Source organism: Bacillus rossius, chromosome 15 (genome assembly GCF_032445375.1).
Source record: "Bacillus rossius redtenbacheri isolate Brsri chromosome 15, Brsri_v3, whole genome shotgun sequence".
NCBI classification, from domain to species: domain Eukaryota; kingdom Metazoa; phylum Arthropoda; class Insecta; order Phasmatodea; family Bacillidae; genus Bacillus; species Bacillus rossius.
The window spans coordinates 14,689,044-14,708,014 of NC_086342.1; the positions used below are offsets into that span (position 1 = coordinate 14,689,044).

The 18,971-nt window shown below is 35.5% G+C and overlaps 1 protein-coding gene across 7 annotated transcripts in view; it reads left to right on the plus strand.

Annotated features, from left to right (window-relative positions):
• The window catches only part of LOC134539744 (E3 ubiquitin-protein ligase Mdm2-like), a 36,273-nt gene that overhangs the window by 10,497 nt on the left and 6,805 nt on the right, over positions 1-18,971 (plus strand). Inside the window, exons 2-6 of one of the 7 annotated variants that reach the window (XM_063382010.1) lie at positions 7,754-7,786; positions 10,322-10,360; positions 12,666-12,758; positions 14,650-14,867; positions 16,369-16,566. In XM_063382010.1, coding sequence (XP_063238080.1) covers positions 7,759-7,786; positions 10,322-10,360; positions 12,666-12,758; positions 14,650-14,867; positions 16,369-16,566 — 576 coding nt within the window. In that variant the 5' untranslated portion in view covers positions 7,754-7,758. Of the gene's footprint in view, positions 1-7,660; positions 7,787-10,321; positions 10,361-12,665; positions 12,759-14,649; positions 14,868-16,368; positions 16,567-18,971 lie in introns of those variants that run through there. The other 6 variants (XM_063382011.1, XM_063382008.1, XM_063382012.1 and 3 more) reach the window with 6 other exon arrangements.

Here is an 18,971-nt window from a genome sequence, read left to right on the forward strand (position 1 = left end):
AACAGGACAAAAGATAACCTTTCTTGATTCCTCCATCGAAATATTTCCAAACAACTGATGATTACAAAACATAACTATACGGTACCTGTCTTGTGTTGTTGGCCAAAGAAAAGACTAATGACTACTGAAGTTTATACAAGAAGTATCTCACTGTTGATGTTTCTGAATCATGTTAAGTACAGATGACTTAAAGATTGAACAAGTAACACTAAAATAAACAGACATTTCCCAAATAATATAGTTTTGAAAATTAAATTTTTGTTAAGTGTAAGATAGTGCAAAATACCAAAAATTTTGATGTGTTTATAAACATCACTTTGAACCGTCTACAGTTTTGCTTAAAGGGCCTTTATCCCAGACAGTTGGTATTGCGCTTGAGATAAATTAAGAAATTAAATTAAGAAATGGTTGAGAAGATGGTTTCTAAACATATATTTGAAAGAATCTGTAAGAGGATGAAGTTGCAACGTACGCAAGTTTTTAGAACTGCAAGAAAAGAGCAGCCAAAGAACAGTTAGGATGTAAAGAACGCATGCTGCATGCTAGGAAGGCAAAGCTGGTAGTGTTACACATTGTACATCCATGCAGCGGAACCCCCCTCAAAGTGGGCTTCACTTTGTGCTAGTCTCGGCAGAGAGTTGGACGAGAACCCCGCTACTTGCGTCATGACGACCGCGATGCCCCAGTATCCTTCACTTGCGGATGTGGAAGAACTGACTCCTCCTTGGTGAAGGTAAGACGTTAACGTAAATTTGTTTGAATGTTACAATATTGCAAGTCAAACTAGGAAAGTCAAAAATAAATTGAACGTTAGTATGTATATCTCGAAAACAAAAAAATTTAGTGAAATACTGTAGTACAAACAAATTTTTTATATAGGTACTCAATTTTGTCGGTGTAAGCTTAAATTTTTTACACGTTTATTTTTTCAATGTCATCTTTTTAATTATCAGTAACTAAAGAGGTAAAAAAAGATTTGCATAAAAAACTATATTTTAATTTTTTTGTACTTCTTAAGGGCCTAGGAAAAAATATCCAACACACTCCAGCTAAATAAGTTGAGAAAAATTTATACTATTAGTATTAAAATAAAATTATTTATTAAAGTGTTATAAAATAGTACAAAAGTTTGGAACAAAGTGGACAATGTATTTCTGTAGTTGCAAGTAATGTAAGGAAAGAATGTAAGTTGGGGTTTTATAAAGTCAACATGTTCTATTTATTAATTAGTTTGACAATAAAAAATTTGTGTAGTATACTTATATAATTTGTTTTAAAAGTAAATGCTTTATTTCTATTTGTAGGTAGTGTGTATGTTTTTTCCTTCAGAATTTTTCAGCCAGGTTTTTTTTTGCAGAAATGCTGAATAATGAGCAATATGTACTGTATATTTATATGTATGTATTATTGGGCTTGTTTCTTTTGTATTTTTTGTTGAAATAAATTATTTAATTCTATTTTAAAACTTATTAATCTGCTTTTAGCAGTTCGGATGTTGATAATACACTTTGCATTGGATGATAAGAAATAAGAGGAATTACTGTAGGGTCATTGAACTTATTTTTTTAAATTCTTGCTGTGTTCAATTTTTACTGAATAATCCAGTATTCAAGCCTTTTAAGATTTTTTTTTTGCAAGCAAGGTTTATTAGAGGTTGAAATTTTAACATTGTCATCCAAACAGCATAAACACAGTTAGTTGCTTCATTGCGACAATTTACAACCTTTGTAGGATGGTGTGATATAAATGTGGTAAACACGAACTTTAGCACTGATAGTGCATGCTAATTTCCACTTCCATTGAAAATTATTCCTTATCATGCAATTGCAAAACAATAAACAACAAAATATTATCATTTAAAATGATAAATTTTGTTTTCACCTTATTCGTTTTGTAGTGAAACAAGTAATTACTTCCTTTATTTTCTTTGCGGTCCTGTCTACCCAGAGGTTCAACCATGTGCCAGGATAAGATTTTACATTATTAATATTACTTTTGTGCGATTTAGCTATTTTTTAGAATTTTTTACACAGCTTTCAAGCAAAAAATGCACTGAGTATTGCAAAGCGAATAACTCTGCTATAAGAAAAAAATGTATGAAATCATTATTGTCAATACCCATTTTTTTCTAGTGTTTTTACAATGTCTTAATGTTTGAACTGTATAGAGTTACGTTCATCACTGACTCTGTAATGCCAAAGAGATATGTATACCTTGGAGACAGGCGTATCATGAAGCACAAATATTGATCTGCTCTATAGAGGTGTGTATAAAATAGAAAATTAAAGTATAATAATAGAGTAACATGTAAAATACATATACACAAGTGGATCATGTCTAATTATTAAATTAAAGTGTTTGTTATATTCATAAATAATTCAGTTGTAGCCTTAGGCCCTTACATGCTTGTAATTATTAACATGGATTATATCACGGAAAGTTTAGCTCTAAACGAAAAATGGTGAAAAAATTTTCATTTTTTGAATCCTAAGTTTGTGTCAATGGGAATCTTTTGATGTTTTGTATTTTGTACTTATGTCCTTGTACAAATATTTATTTTAACTTTTTAAATGTGCTTTTATCTTTGAAGATAATAATTTTATTTAAAAAATTGGTTGTCTGTAAAGTCAGTTTACGGACGATAGTTTAACGTGACATTGTCATAACAAAACATTGATGAAATGATTGATCCAGAAGAAAAGGAAATATATTCGGCCTGAGACTGAGCCGTAATAGGTTTTTGCAACCAAACCATTTAGGCATTAAAAATATTATATTCTTTGTGGAAGAAATTTTTTTTAAATTTTTCTATCTTTTGTATGATAAATTCTACTTCTGCATACTTTTATGAACTAAATTGAATAATCACTATTTTGTATAGATACAAAGGAGTGAAATGAAATGTACAATTTAATTAATAAATTTACTTTTATTTGCATTCATTAATTCAAATATATTTATTACTTTTGAAGTGTCGCACGCGCCATATTTATTTTTACAAGTACAAAAAAAAAATTGCACAGCAGCCGGGATTTCAACCGTCAACCTTTGGATTGATAGTCAGCATTGCTAACCACTTGGCCACGAGGCCATATTAATAACTATTGTTTCAGATGTTATATATACAGATTTATAAAAATTTTGTTTTGTTTTGTGGGAGTTTTAAAAACGTATGTAGTCCGCCATATTTATTTCTCATAGTGGTAGGCGGGAAATTAAAAATATATTGTCGGCTGCAAATCGGTGGACGATCGTTAAATTACATAATATTAATAATTCAAACGATGAAAATATGATTGAAAAGTCAAATCGATTGTTGTTCCAATCGAGTGTAAGAGAGATGCCACACATGCGTACAATGAGCATAACAGGACACATCCATAGTGGGACATCCGTAGTGGGACAATGTGCGTTACGGGACACTTTTTTGTGCGTGCAGCCGGCGTTCATCGATTTATTAGACGTCACGTCAAAAGACATTGGTATTTATGTGTGCGTGGGTGGGTGTGCGTGCATACGCCCGAAAGTGTTTTGGCAGATTTGCTTTTATGTTGTTACACCGTATTGAATTTTTTTTTATTATATTCTTCTTTTGTGGTTATATAATTTTTTGCTGTTAAAATTATCAGTAAATAGCACAGATATACATTTTATATATACACTAGGGTCTCGATAATCCGAGCTCCGATAATCCGAGTTCCCAATAATCCGAGTCAGTTTCGGGGGTTATGAGAAAGAAAAAAATACGAATTTTGCAAACATACATACACGTAGGGATGGCCAGGGCTACGTTGAGGAGGAAGGCCCGATGGGGTGAGTTGGGTAAGTGACTGTACATAGCAGGTAGCGGCCCACCCCTGTCAGAAGTCGCAAGAATCTATTTTTAGAACATTGGGGGAAACCCCTTTTCTCCGTCGGCCTAGATCCTCCGCCCCCTCGTCACTTCCCCGCGTTCCCTCCAGAGGGCAATTTTTAGTTCCCATAAGTTCTTCGCCGTGAGCACATCTATGTAGTTACGTCCCAGTTCTATTACGAACCAGTATGAGTAAAAGAAAACATACTGAAATATCATTAAGTGATAAATTATAAGCGCTGACGCGGGTTGATAAAGGTGAGCCGCTAAAAACAATTGCGCGTGATTTAGGAGTGAGTGCTGTTACTGTGGGCGACTGGAGGCGCAACAGACAGAAATTGGAGTTATGGCAAACTCAAAAAAATCTTTCTCAGGCTACCACATCCAGATCTCGTATGAAAAAAAGTGAGTACGAAAAACAAGTGAAGCTTTGTTTTCATGGTTTTTAGCACAGCGGCAAAAATGTGTCCCTCTTTCTGGGCCTATATTACAAGAAAAAGCGCAGTATTTTCGTAATAAATTACAAGAAGGTGAAAGCAATTTTAATGCCAGTAAAGGATGGCTGGTTAAATGGAAAAAAAAGATACGGTGTGCGGCAATTGCATATCACAGGAGATAATCTTTCAGCTGATGCTGCTGGTGCTGAAAACTGCGTTAAAAAATTTCAAAGCATGATCGAAGAAGGGGGCTATACACATGATCAATTATATAACTGTGACGAGACTGGGTTAAATTTTAAAATGCTACCTGACAAGAGTCTAGCATCCAAAGACGAAATTTCCGCTCCTGGGCATATAAAAGAGCAAGGAACGAATTACTGTTCTACCATGTTCCAATGCCTCTGGGACACATAAGCTTCGTCCCTTTGTGATAGGAAAGTCAAAAAAACCTAGAGCTTTTAAAAATGTAACTATGAACGCACTACCCGTCGCATACAAAAATCAAAAGAACTCGTGGATGAATACGACCATTTTTAAAAATTGGTTCTTCGAGGAATTTGTTTCTTCAGTAGAAACATTTTTAAAAGAACGACAATTACCGAGAAAAGCACTGTTGGTTATTCACAACGCTCCATCCCATCCAAACGTAGAAGAGCTTTCAAGTGATGAAATTAAAACTGTTTTCCTGCCCCCAAATGTGACTAGCCTCATTCAACCTATGGACCAAGGCGTCACTGCGACAATAAAGAAAAAGTACAGACGCATGCATCTGATATATATTTTGCAAGAAGAAGAAATTTCATTAGTAGATATGCTAAAAACAGTTAATATAAAAGACGTTATCTATTGGTTAGTTGATGCGTGGTCAGAAATTAAACAGGAAACTATAGAGAAATCCTGGTCAAAACTTATAAAACCGAGAGTTTCACAAAGTGAAGAAGAAGAAACAGTTGAAGATGACTGTGATAATATGACTATTGAATTTAATGGTGGCAATCCCTGGCTGCGAAATGGAATCCAGTGCTGAAGAGGTTAAGAAGTGGTTAGACAGTGATGAAATTGAAGAATTGACGGATGAGAAAATTATTGAAATGGTCAACAACCGGGATGAGGACACCGAAAAAGACGAACAAGAGGAAGAAGAAACCAACAAAAAAATTAGCCATTCAGATGGGTTTCTACGCTTAGAAAAGGCACTCGAATACGTGGAGCAGCAAGATGACGTCACGCCAAATGACGTAATGTTTTTTAAGAAGTGGAGCACACGAGCAGCTGAGAAGCGAGGAGCATTAAAAAACAAAAAACAATAATAGATTATTTTAAAAAATAATAATTATGTATATATTTCTATTCTGCTTTTTAATATGTTTGTATTTTCTTTTTATTAAAACATAGACATATGTATTAGAAATTGATTTTGCGTGTTTTTATTTGTATTTCCAATAATCCGAGGTTCTGATAATCCGAGTTGGCCCCGGTCCCATCCAGCTCGGATTATCGAGGTTCTAGTGTATTATAATTTGTATTTGCACAATATTAAAATTAATTGAATTATATTAAAAATGTTGTGTATTTTAAATTAAAGTGTTAGTCTGCCTAATTAATCATGTGGGTATTAGCTCTGAATAAGTTTTAGCATTATAACAAAATCGGGCACAAGCCTGTGATATTATATTTAAAAATTGACTCTCTGATGTGTTTGTAGACACCCTGTTAAGTTTGGGAGTAAAATTAAAAAATATACATAAATATAATTAAGTTTTGGGAGTAAAATTAAAATATATATATATATATATATATAAATTCTTAAACATAGAATCAATTTTTACATCAGCCTATAAACTTGCATTAACATTTATCCCATAATTATGAGTCTTTCTCACAACATATACATTTCTGGAACAACAGGTAACTTTGCCTCCATTGCTACCTCATTTCCACCTAACTATTATTCAGGGACTTTTCTCAGAACATGACAAGTTATAAAGTGGTCCATGGTCAAGGTCATTGATGAAAGGAAATTAAAGTATTAACCTAGTCAATAATTTTTTGCAATAAACCACATTTTAGTTCTTTAAAAACTTGGTTGTGTTAAATTAATCTACAGTAGAGAATAATGTTACCTTTTATGTGTAATCTTAAGACGTCTATAGTGATTTTGCAAGATAATTAAAAATTAGATAGTTTTTAAAAACTGATATGTTTAAGATAGTATGAATATCATTTCCAGGGTTGCCACATTAATAAACAATTTTTATAGTTGTCGATAACTGTATCATTCAGGGTAGTAGCCAAGATTTTTTCGGGGGGATTTTTTTGGCATTGTCTGCCAAATCCTTATAACAGCACGTATTGTTTTACAAATTACAAAAAATAAATTATCTATTAAAGCAAAAAGTGACACTTCAAAGGGAATTTTGCTAGTAATATGTCCCTATATCCTCCCTCGTGGCATACCCCTAGCAGCATTATTAATGAATTTGTATACAACAGTTTTGCATTAATGATCATATTTATCCTAAATAATTCCTATAATAGAACTAAAATAGCTTTAAAAAAATACCAAGTGAGAGTTCTTGAATCTATCTCAATCATGATCACTGTCATACCAGATTACCGATTTTACCGATTTTGCCCGATAATGGAATGTCAACAAAAATTATTACCGAAATGTATCCAGAGAGTGTGAAATGTAACTTGCTAGAAAACAAACACTATAAACTGAGTGAACTAAAAACGCAAACAGTGCTGTAATGTAATCTCGCAGCCAGTGTCAACAGCCGGAACAAACTCGAAAAAATCAGAATGCCAAATGCTTGATTGGTGCCAGATTAAAGAGTGTGGCGAGCCATAGAATGCCGGATTAATTACCTTTCACTGTTGTAGAGTATTTCATGTTGTAAATAAACGATACAGCAATTAGCTTATTTTCAGTTTTAAGTTCTACATACCTCAGAATTGTATAATCCTTCTTAAACTCAGTTATTAATTTCCATTAAAATTTTTTAGTTGATTTATAGATGTTGAAGTTTAGGTTATTAATTGACTTGTCAGAATTTTTTCCAAGCTAAGCCTAGAAAAAATCCACTCAACTATGTTGAAATTAGCACTTTTATTACATCAAAAAAAGTTATATGCTGCAGTTGTAATAATAGCTGCTGCTTTGTTGAAAACCATATTTATCTGTGTCGGATTTTTTTTTGTTTCAGTAGATTATATATGATATAACTTATTTGATGTATTGCATAATACCTAACAATCGTTTTCTGAAATTGGCTAAACCTATTTGCATGAATTTAGCAAGACTTGTACACAAATGGGTGACTTAACAGTAGATGAAGAGGAGGGGGGGGGGGGGGGGGGCACAAATATATGTGGCAACCCTGTTCAACCAGTTTTTGCAGGATCGTAATAAGGAACCCAATTGAAAATTGTTTTTTTAATGTTGTCGTGATTGCAGCAGAGATGAGCAGTGCTGCTACATCATTGAGTGGTAAGACCCGTCTCAGGTTTCTTTCATACTACCCTAGATCTTTAGTATAACTCCTGGCAATTTTGTAGTAAGCCAATGTGGTGAGTATGTTAGTAATTGCAGTTACTTGCACGGTCATAGTAATCCGACAAAGGTAACAAACAAGAATTTCTCCTTTTGAATAATTCTGTCCAATTTTAAAGTTTTGGTGTTTTCCCTCCAACCATAATTTTACAAAAAAAAATATATTGTAAATGCTTTATTTTTTCTAATGTCGTATAACCTCTAATATTACTTACTGACAAGCTATGTTGAATTTTAAATATCATGCAAAATATATATACACAAATTTTTAAGGACATTAGTTGCATCAAGAAGAAAGTACATACTAATAATATTAATTTTTATTTATATTTCTTACAAATTTTAATATCTGTATTTAGTTTGTCACACTTAGCCACTTGCCCAAAAACAGTGCACAAGTGTAATTTTTTTAAAACTAAAGAAATGAAATTGACTCATTTTTGTATCTTTTGGAATCATTTTTTATGAGTAAACTTGAATTGCTAGAAATATGTCACACATTCAAAAATATATATATATTATTATTAAAGAACAGTGTGGAAAGTGATAAACAATGTTTAAGTATTTGTCTAGTGTTACTGTTGGGCTGGGATTTTGTTAACTTCTTGGAACTGTGATCAGTGCAACAAACATGAAGTTCATGTAAGCTGAATCGAGCTTGATCCTTGCATAAAGACCTTTTATTTTCATCTCTCTCAAATACAACTTCACTAATTTATAACTTTTCGTATAATAATAATTTTCTTCAGCCAGTTACTATTTCCTCAAGATATATACATATTGGAGATCCCACCATCAGTGAAACTAAAGAATAGTCATGATTTTGAACAGTGGTGGTTGGTAGAAACCAGGAATTTTAAGGGTAATATGGCATGAGTAAGGAATTTTACTTATAGAAATAGTTTTGCCAGGAAATATACTATTCCAGAATAATTTTAAGTTTTAAAAAAAATATTTTTTTAGAGGAGAAAATTTTTAATTCTACTTAATTATATAATAACAGAAATTAACTTTTATCAGACTTAATATTTTTATGCTGCAAATGCAACAAATGTTTTTGAAAATTACTTCCTGGCCATGCCGGGAGAATTAGTGCAATCAGTTTTCATCTTGTAATTTCTGTGTATGTATTGACATGTATGTGTGAGTAAGAGAGTGTTATAATAACCTATTCATATTTGTAACAATTTCGCAGTTACGCATGTTCAGTGCATGGTTACAAGTCGCTAGTCCCGCTGCAGTGGTCGCACTGACTTGGAGGAAGGATTCGCGGTCAAGAAGAGATGGGAGCAGAGCTTAAAACCGTTCACGTAACTGCAAAACCCCCTTGTGTAACCACGCGTAGCCCTGAGTCGGGTCGCAGTTCCCCCGGAGGGGAGCTCGGGAAGGGGGCGGGGGGGTCGAAGGTAAGTGAGCGAACCAGTCGAGACACAGCCCCCGAGCCAGGCGACCCTGCGATGACCTACGTGACCTGCGTCTCTCCCGTCATGAGGGTAGCAGGTCGGCGCCTGTTTGCCTCTCTTCTCCCCCTCCACTTCTCTTCCACCTACTGCTGCCATGCTGCCTGCCGTGCTATCTGCTGTTCGTAAGTGCGTGCGTGCGTGCGTGCCTGCGTGTTTGTGTTCTATAAATGTTCATGGTGTTTTCTTGAAAACAACTAGAAGATTGTACAGAAATTCAAACCATTTTTTTGCCAAATATTTTTACGGTCCGCAAAATAACATAGTTTTATACGTAAAAAAAAAAGTTTTTTTTAAATTGTGACAAGGTTCATAAGAATTTTAGTTGCGTAGGTTTTGAGTTTGGGCAAAATAATGTTTCAACAATATCCTTAAACTTGTTAAAATATAATTTGCATTTTTTTTTATGAATGTAATTTTTTAAACGTACATAGTGCATAAATTAGTCTCTTTCTTTGTAAATGAGATTTCACTATATATTTATGTTTTATTTATCTATTTAAAGGTCATTAGAATAATTTTTTTCCTATGTATTAGAGCTCTGGTGTATCCCTTTGTTTAAATCCTGTTTAACAATCTACCTTTATATGATATTGAATATTTTTATCTATATGAAGTTTAACAGCATTATTAAATTTTTTATGAAGCAGAACTTTTTAGATTAACTTTTAAACAATAACAATTACAATTTGTTTAGGTTCAAGTAGAGTTCCACTTTTAAAGAAGAGATAGACATAATAAAATAATATATCCGGCAGTTCTCCCACATGCCTCTTAACATTTTTATTAGTATTCAATTTGTTTTAGTTAAAACGAAAAGTGGAATTTAGGTACAATTTCAACACTCTATTTTGTGTGACCACCTGTTGGTTATTATAATGCTGATCTGTTACTCAGAACTAGTCTTATCTGTCATACCTGTTGCCTGATCGTTTTAATTTTGGCCTGTATTAGTGTGTAGTGTGGGTGTTGACTCAAGTCACTCGGGCAAACAAGTTTGTTGTGCTTACAGCATCCACCTGCGCCTGCTCGGGAGGCGGAAGTGAACCGGGTTAGTACATTTGTATTTCTGCAAGTGCCTGGGTATCTGTCGCCTGTGCTACTTGAACAGCAGGGCATTAGTGGGTTTCCGCTGATCCGGACACTTCTGAAATCAACTCTTTGCAAATGAAACAATGCCTACGTGTCGTGGTATTCTCCCAATTGACAACAAACCAAAAGAAAGAGGTTATTTGTATTTAATTTATGCGTTGTTAAAACTAATTAGTATTTAGTTATTCACGTATGTGACTTCTAAAATCATCTTGTTTTACCGTGAAAGATAATAAGCAAAAGGGCGTACTTAGCTGCGAGATTGTTTGAGTCAAGGTGACAAAAATGGATGCCCTGCCTGTACTATTATGAGAACAAAATACTAACACTAACTGAATGCTTGTTTAAACAATCGTAGTGTAAGCCAATTTTCTTTCAAAGTTTTAATTTGCCATAACATGTGTAATGAATGATTCACATTCATTCAAAATTTTCTTAAGTCTTTTTAGTTACTTTTTGAAATGTCTTTGATGCAGCTTGCAGGTGTAAACATAAAGTGTTTCCCAATTACTATTAATATTTTTGTAATTGGGAAAAATTGAGTTCGGAGGATAATGGGTTTGATGTACATCTGTTCATTGATATTCACACAAATCTTTACTATCTGCGCAGTTAACCTAGAATCAAAGCAGTCAGTCCAAAGTCTGTTAAAAAAAAGTATAATCAACATATTTATGCTTCTACTCACATGTCACTTGGAGTCTGTCTCAGCGATAACTGGATGTTCCTTGTCTGTGCACCACTGTTCCCAAACACTTGTTCACCACCGCCGACTTCGTGCCCCGGGACCACAGTCGTTCCAATATTCACACGCAGGTGTCGCAAAGCCAAGCGCACACACTGATTCGTTCGTCTGATGTGCTTATACCCTGTGTTCATGAACAACGGGACTTTTATATAATGGGTGACCGAGAATAGTGAACTTTGTTTGTCCGGAATTATCAATCCTGCAAAGTTACAGACGCAAACAGTAGCTCACAAATTGGAATTTCTCATGCAAGAGTCACCACTCCAGTGGCTGAGAAGGTGCTAGATTGCTGCACTTTCAACACTACGCTAAACACAATCAAATATTCACTGTGCAGTGCAACGAACTGCTGGTTGCTAGTGTGTTTTAACTGACTCTAAACATCTGCGTCACTCTCGTCACTTGCTCACAGTGGAGCACCTGAGCGTGATACGTCACGGTGCTGTGATTGCGCGTCCTGTAAGCCTTGGGGATGGTGCCTAGTTGGGTGCGAAATTAATATTTGTGCACTACTGTTCGCAACTGTAACTTTGAAGAATTGGTTTTTCCAGACAATAATTTCTTGAACAAAAATTGCTTGTTTTGGGGCAGTCCCTGCCGCCCTTTAAATTTATGCCCCTTTTGCAAACACTCTGTATATAGCCTGAGGGAGTAGCGTTCCAACTGTGCTGTTAACAGATGTACTTTATACACGGCCTAGAAATTTCCACAGAATGCGTCCAAGGTCGCCTGTCATGGCTGGGAGTGGCCTGGAATCTCGAGAAGTGAGAGCGAGGTACGGCTTCGTGTGATGGTATAATAGTTGCAGCAACTGTGATTGTGAAAGCAGCAGAAATAAAGTTTTCTCAAGGAAAAACTGAGCAGGCTCCTTATAGTAGCTCATTCATGTCTCACATTGCAACAGATTAATGTAATTGTATCAATACATGTTACTTGAATGACTGCATTGTTAATATTATGCACTTATTTTGCCATAACTCCCTGATGGGAAAATTACACAAAATAAGTAGACTTTCAAAACTATTCATTTAACCATAAACCAATTGTATAGAAAAATATTTATCTTATGAAGATTGTTACAAAGATTGCTACAGGATGTCCACATTATGGAAAGTCAAGGTAAAAACAGGGAAGTTGTAATTCATCAGGGATGAGGGAAAAATTTCATGCTCCAATTAGCAATCACCCAGGCTAACAGAATTATTTTTCAGTGGTGGTTTATTGCCTAATCATGCAAAATATCAAATGGCATATGCAAAGTTCTTGTTGAGTTTCAATTTTTGTTTTATAATTCTAGGTCATCAATGGGGTTGGTAGAGGCTGTATTATTGTTATTTATGTCAGAAAATAGCAAAGTGGTTAGTTAGGGAAATTTTATTGCAGATTTGGGTGGGCACCCTGAGCTAAATTTCTTTATTTTGTCCCGAATTCCTATCAGTAGATGTCTTGTCATTGGCCAAGCCGGTGGTAGGTCCGAGCGTACCTTTACCGGGTGTGTGGTGTTGCGTGTGTGCAGGGGCCAGGTATGTGCAAGTGGTCCTGGAGTCGGAGACATCTTCCGAGATGTCGACCGACGAGAGCGTTCTCTCTTTTCAAGGGGCAGAAACTGGTGAGTGCCGAATGTGTCTTTCCTTCAGTAATGATGTTTTGAATTTTATTCAATGTTTATTTTACTTAAGAGGTCACTCCAGTGTTTCAGGGGCACTACGCAACCCGCGTTAACCTCATAAGATTCAATGCTATTTTCATTTTGCTTATAACTTATTAACTAATATAGATTTCGAAATAATGCTTGCTTGATATGTAAGACAACGATGCTCTTATCAAAGCCCCTTTCTTCAAAAATGTGCATAAATTATGGTTCAAACCTAGACAATACACTTATGCATATTAGTAAAGATTAGTATAAAACCATAATTTATGCACGTTTTTGAAGAAAGGGGCTTTGATAAGAGCATCGTTGTCTTACATTTCAAGCAAGCATCATTTCGAAATCTATATTAGTTAATTAGTTATAAGCAAAATGAAAATAACATTGAATCTTATGAGGTTAACGTGGGTTGCGTAGTGCCCCTGAAACACTGGAGTGGCCTCTTAATGCTAGAGAAAAAGTTTTTTTCTTTATAGTCAATTACATTTTTAATGGGAGTGTTCACTGTTAATAGTTTTTTATTATTAAACCTTGTCTTTGTTCATGAAAATAGTGTAGTATTTGATAAAATGTGGAACTAAAATATTTCTTAATACATACTTTTATCACAAAAATTTCCAAAACAATCTAATTTTGACTGATACATGATGCACTTTCACATAAATTTGTGATGTTTCGGTTTTATCGCATTTCGCCATATAATCATGTCCCTATACATAGCTTGAGTTGCTTCAGACCTGGTTAATTCATTTAATTGAGTATTAGTTGTGAGCATATCCCATAATTTCTACAAATATCATTTTCTAATTATTTTTAAATTTGTTAGATACACAAGTGTACATGGTGCATTATTTTCACTGAACAAAATGTATTAATTTGTACATGTATGTATTTGTTAGGTTTTATTTTATACCAATTAGAAGCATGAGAAGAAAGTAAATCTGGTCACTTTCTTGTTTAGCTTTAATGCTTAATAGGTTTTTTTCTTTTATTGTTTTCAATAATTTGTCAATTTTGTAATAAAAAAAAAGGAATGCAAACACAGTGACCACGTGAGTATTATCTATCTAAACAATTGATGGTTTGTCAAACCGTGATTATTTCTGATTGCTGAGGTATTAAACTTGAACTACTGGTTCTCTCGTGTGCTATTAAATGTTATGGTTACTGCTTGAATCTCATATTGTCTATGCAGAACCGTTCAGAATCTTGTGCTTGGTAGTGATGATGCACTATAAACAGCAGCGAGCGTTGCACCTATGATTCTGTATCACTAACAAATACACTCCTAGCTAATTATTTAATTTTTTTTTTTTTAACATTAGTGTTATTTAAGGGCTATTTCTGAAAATTTTAACTCGATGCTTCCATTTAATATGTTGTGTATTTGTGTTAGTGTGGCGGAATGATAAGTGTGATGCTCGCTGGTGGTTCTAGCACAAGTCTCTAAACTGGCGTGTAGTCTACTTGTCGTGTATACATACTATGACATTTGAGCAATAACCGTAACATTAGATGGCGGAGGAATGAACATAAAGGTGTAATTTAAGTCCCTTGAGTGCTTTCCAGAATCTGTACCAGGTGTTTTATGTCTAAAAATTATTCTGCAAACACATGATTTACCTAGTCCTTTTCACTCTGCTCAAAATACATTTTAAAAATAAAATGCGTAAAATAACCACCTATCCGCCCTTAGCTTATTTTTAAATGCTTTTCGTAAACAGACCCTACTTCGATATCTTGAGCGTTTTGAAATCTGAGACTGCACTAAATATGCGTGCCGAGATAGCCGGGGCTGGCCGGAGGGTGGCACGTGTAGAGACTAGTGTTGCTGATCACGATGGTGCAGGCCTTGCGAAGAGCTTGTCGGACACCTCAACGTCGTCCGAGGAAGAGGCACCCCCGCCACCGAGGTACCTCGCCGGCCTCGGCAGAGGCGTGGCCAGGCTCTTCATGTTCTCCGGCGGCACGCCCGTGCCAAGGCAGCCGGTCGAGTTCGACGTGGCCAGTCTGTCGGAGGACGGCGGCGACCCGCTGGGGGAAAGCGGGAACTCGAGCGACGTCAGTGTGAGTGTACGAGGCTGCTCTGGCGATAAAACTAACTGCACCAGACTCTTTGTATCTGTACTGCCTTAAAGCTTAATGAACAAGCAAAAACCTTTATACAGATTATTTTCACATTAGGCCCTTCATTTGTGTGTGTGTGTGTGTGTGTGATTTCCATGACATTAAAAAACATAATCAATAACTTTATCGATTTTTATTTCATCTGTAGTAGTCAACCTTGAATTGTTTTCATATGGTTGTGTAGAATAATTTTTCTTCATTATTTTGATAGTTATACCGATAGGTAGAGTCCCGATTATATGGTTAATCGCGATAAAACGAAATAACATCGAAAAACACATAAATGTGCGACAAAACACCGAAAAACATGTCAACACACGACAAAACACGAAAATAGGCAACATTCAGTAGCTGTTATTATTTATTTAACATAAACTTCTGGTTTCCGTAGCATCATTATGGCTGGAATCAACTCGGCATGTTTTGAATTCCATTCTAGACCACTAGAAAATGAAATACAGGTTATATGTACAATGTCCGTGCTTTTTTTTGATTCTTCACTTCATATAGTCCATAGATACATACAATGCAAAGACGTGAAACCTATATTAGGCGGAAAACATCTCAGAGCATGTTCCAATAAGGATGGTATACTAGTACTTTGCGACACTGAAACAGTACTCTAGCGTCTAGCCATAGAGTTTTCACACATTTTAAAATACATCTTTTTGAGTTGCTGTTTTTGTATTGAGTATTGTTGTATATTGCTGTTTCTTGTATTGCTGTTTTATTTAGTTTTGTTAATAAACAATGGTTTTTAACTTTTACTAAAAATAAAACAGATAACACCGAAATCTCATATTTTTAAAACGAAATTGATCAAAAAATAACACCATAAAATCGGGACTCTACCGATAGGCTACCATAGAAACGAGTTTAGGGGAAACATTTAAATGAATAAATAGCTGTAAGATGCTGTCATAAAGGATATAATTACTGCAGTTTTCAGGTGACACACAAGGTGTACTGCGGTAAACTTTTGGTATATTTTTAAGCACAGTTGACTCAAACACTGTACAAAAATTCAGCTTTGGACATATTTTTCACAGGTTTCTGTTTCTTTTCATCTTTGTTTCTTTGGACTAAGTAATAAAGTAGCACAGAAAGCAGACAAAAAGAGGACGAAGGGTCAACACCAGTGCTGTATTTCTTATCCACCAATAAGCTGATACACAGAGTAAAGACTTCACTTGTATCTATGGAATTCTTCTGATGACATATATATGGTGCAATCCATATTGAGGGCGAACATTACCGTTAAAATTTTTTGGATTTTCATGACCCAGATTATAGGCGTGACTCTTCTGCGGGTAAATAGCTTATGTTAAAATTGAATGTTCATGAATCCACGAATAAAAATGTTCTTTCTTTGATTTGTAAATATTTTATAGTTCTATAGTTGTGCATCATGGAGTTTTTTATTTTGGATTCGTTGTGGCAGGCCTTGAAGGTATTCCCTGGTGTCCTGGCTGCGACTATTGCAATGCAGGACAGCGACTACACGTCCTTCGTCGACGGCTCTGAGGAGAGCAGCGAGAGGCCGGATTCGGAGCTGTCCATGACGGACTACTGGAGCTGTGTGCAGTGCAAGGAGAAGAACAACAACCCCCTTTTCCGGTTCTGCGAGCGCTGCTACAGGGTCAGTCGCCTGTCGCCAGTCTCTGTGTGCATGGGCGTCGCAAGGATATATATTTTTGGGGGGGGGGGGGGTTCCGGGGGTCTCCCCCCCCCTGGGAAAATTTGGGGTTTGAAGGTGCAAAAAGGGTGGTTTTTAGGCATTTTTCTTTCCTAAATATTCTAATTATAGTTGGATTTAAATATATAATTTATTTTTTATAAAAAAATATTTTTAGAGAACAAATTTGTAAAAACACAGTTAACATATCTGCTGGTGCTATATCCACACAAAATCATTAATTTAAACATCAGGAGAAACTACGAAACTGAATATATTATTGGAGGGGACGAAATTGAAGACCCCCGGTTGCGACGCCCATTGTGTGTGTGTGTGTGTCGTGAGATAGGTTAGTTTTACCCTGCTGAGAAAAGTTTTGCTGCCCCAGAATTCCTGCTCAGTGCGAGAGGAACCGCAGGTACGGGCCACTGGCTCACGCACTCTTGTCAAACGACCGGTGGTGCGAAGCTACCATCCGTGGGATTACGCCTGAACGCCTCTTAAGGCAGTATCCCCTCCGAGAGAAAACGATAATTAACGAGTTCCTGAGCCAGAAGGCTAATGATCACTATGCTAGGCGGTTCCGTATGTGTTGTGGCCGCTCTCTACTCCCGTGTGAGCCACCCAGAGGATTCATTGGGCACAGTGTTTCTTTGTTTCCAGTGGTCAACCGTGGGTATGAGATTGGGTGTAGGAACTCAAATCGTCTGCAGACACACACACACACCATCTAACATAATGGATCATAACTATGTAGAGGTGTAAGCAAAACAGCTGCAGTAGGTAGCCATTTTACATTCATGACACTGTTCCCTCAGCCCTCACATCACTTTAAACATGTTAACATTCTCATATACACCATAAATGAAACATTCACTTTCCAATATCTTTAGATTGTTGATAGAGGAAGGTCCAGAAATGCTTCTGTCGTATTTACCTAAATAAGCCTTGCACAAAACTTTAAAAAACAGAGCTTAGAACCTTACCGTATATGTAAACCCTAATAGAGGCCGAGGTTTTTATCCTCAAAAAAACCCTCTCGAAAACAGGGGTCAGCCTGACATCACACCCCAAGGAAAATTCAAGTAGTAAAAGTAAATAGTGGAAAAGTCATTAAAATTCACCAAAGATGGTAATTCTAGGGGGAAAAATTATGCTTCAGTCTGCATTCACATTCAGATGGTGTTTTATTGCATAGTCATAAACTCCATGAAATGTGTATATAAGGTTCTGTTTGAACTAGGCCAACTATGAGGATCATGGAAGCAGGATTTTTTGTATTTATTTCAGAATATTGTAAGGTAGATATTTTATTTTTAATTAATCAGGGAAATTTGTAATTTTGGTCATGGAAAGTCAAGGTTTTGGAAGGTCATGGAAAGTCAGATTTGTGTGGACATTCGTAAATCATAAATAGCAATAATGCAAGTACAGGGTTTCACTGTAACAAAATAGCTCTTATGGTTGCTCGTCAAATGTTGGGTTGGTCAAATAATGTTCATAAGTAGACAGAAAAGTAACATTAGTGTTTTATGTATTAAAGAAAATTAAGGAAACTAATTTTGTTTAGTGGTGTGTTGTTAAAGTCAATATACAGTGTAAACTCTTTATAACATCACTCGATTTAACGACAAACTCCTTAAAACATCTAAATTGCTTGACTTTGGTTGGTTTACCTTGTTTTTTATACAATAATACACTCTATATAGCGTCACGTTCACTCTATTTAACGATAACAATACGGCATTGTAAATCATTAAGCAGTACTTTCTAAGTTGCCGAAGTTGGTATGAACTGCAGCTGTGTACATTCTTTTGTTTGATGTTTTGTTGTTGTTTTATTTAAGCACATGTTTACTTTGACTGATGTACGTGAGATTCTAAGAAATTTTGTATTTTGTTTTTGTATGATGAACTTGCACATGTTTATCTCGGTCACTAGACTTTTGTCAAGTTGTTACACGCAGTTGCTCACAGACTTTCGAAATGTAAACATGGCGAGTCAACGAAAATCTTTGTGTATTGACGAAAAAGTTTTATTAATACGCTCAATAGAGGCGGGAGAAAAGATCAGTGATGTTGGAAGACGCTTTAGATTTAGCCGCTCTACCGTGTCTACAATATGGTAAAACAAAGAAAAAATTCTGCAAGCAGAGGAGGATGGAAAATCTGCTAAGAAATCAATGAAACCTCAATATGAAAATCTGAATCAATCGATGCTATCATGGTTTTATAGACAACGTCAGAATAATTTGCCTGTCTCGGGGCCGATCATATTATTATAGAATAGTAAAATGATATCTTTTATTTCTCTCTATTTAACGACCACTCTCAATATTGCCGAAAAATGCTCAGTCCGTTAAGTGTCGT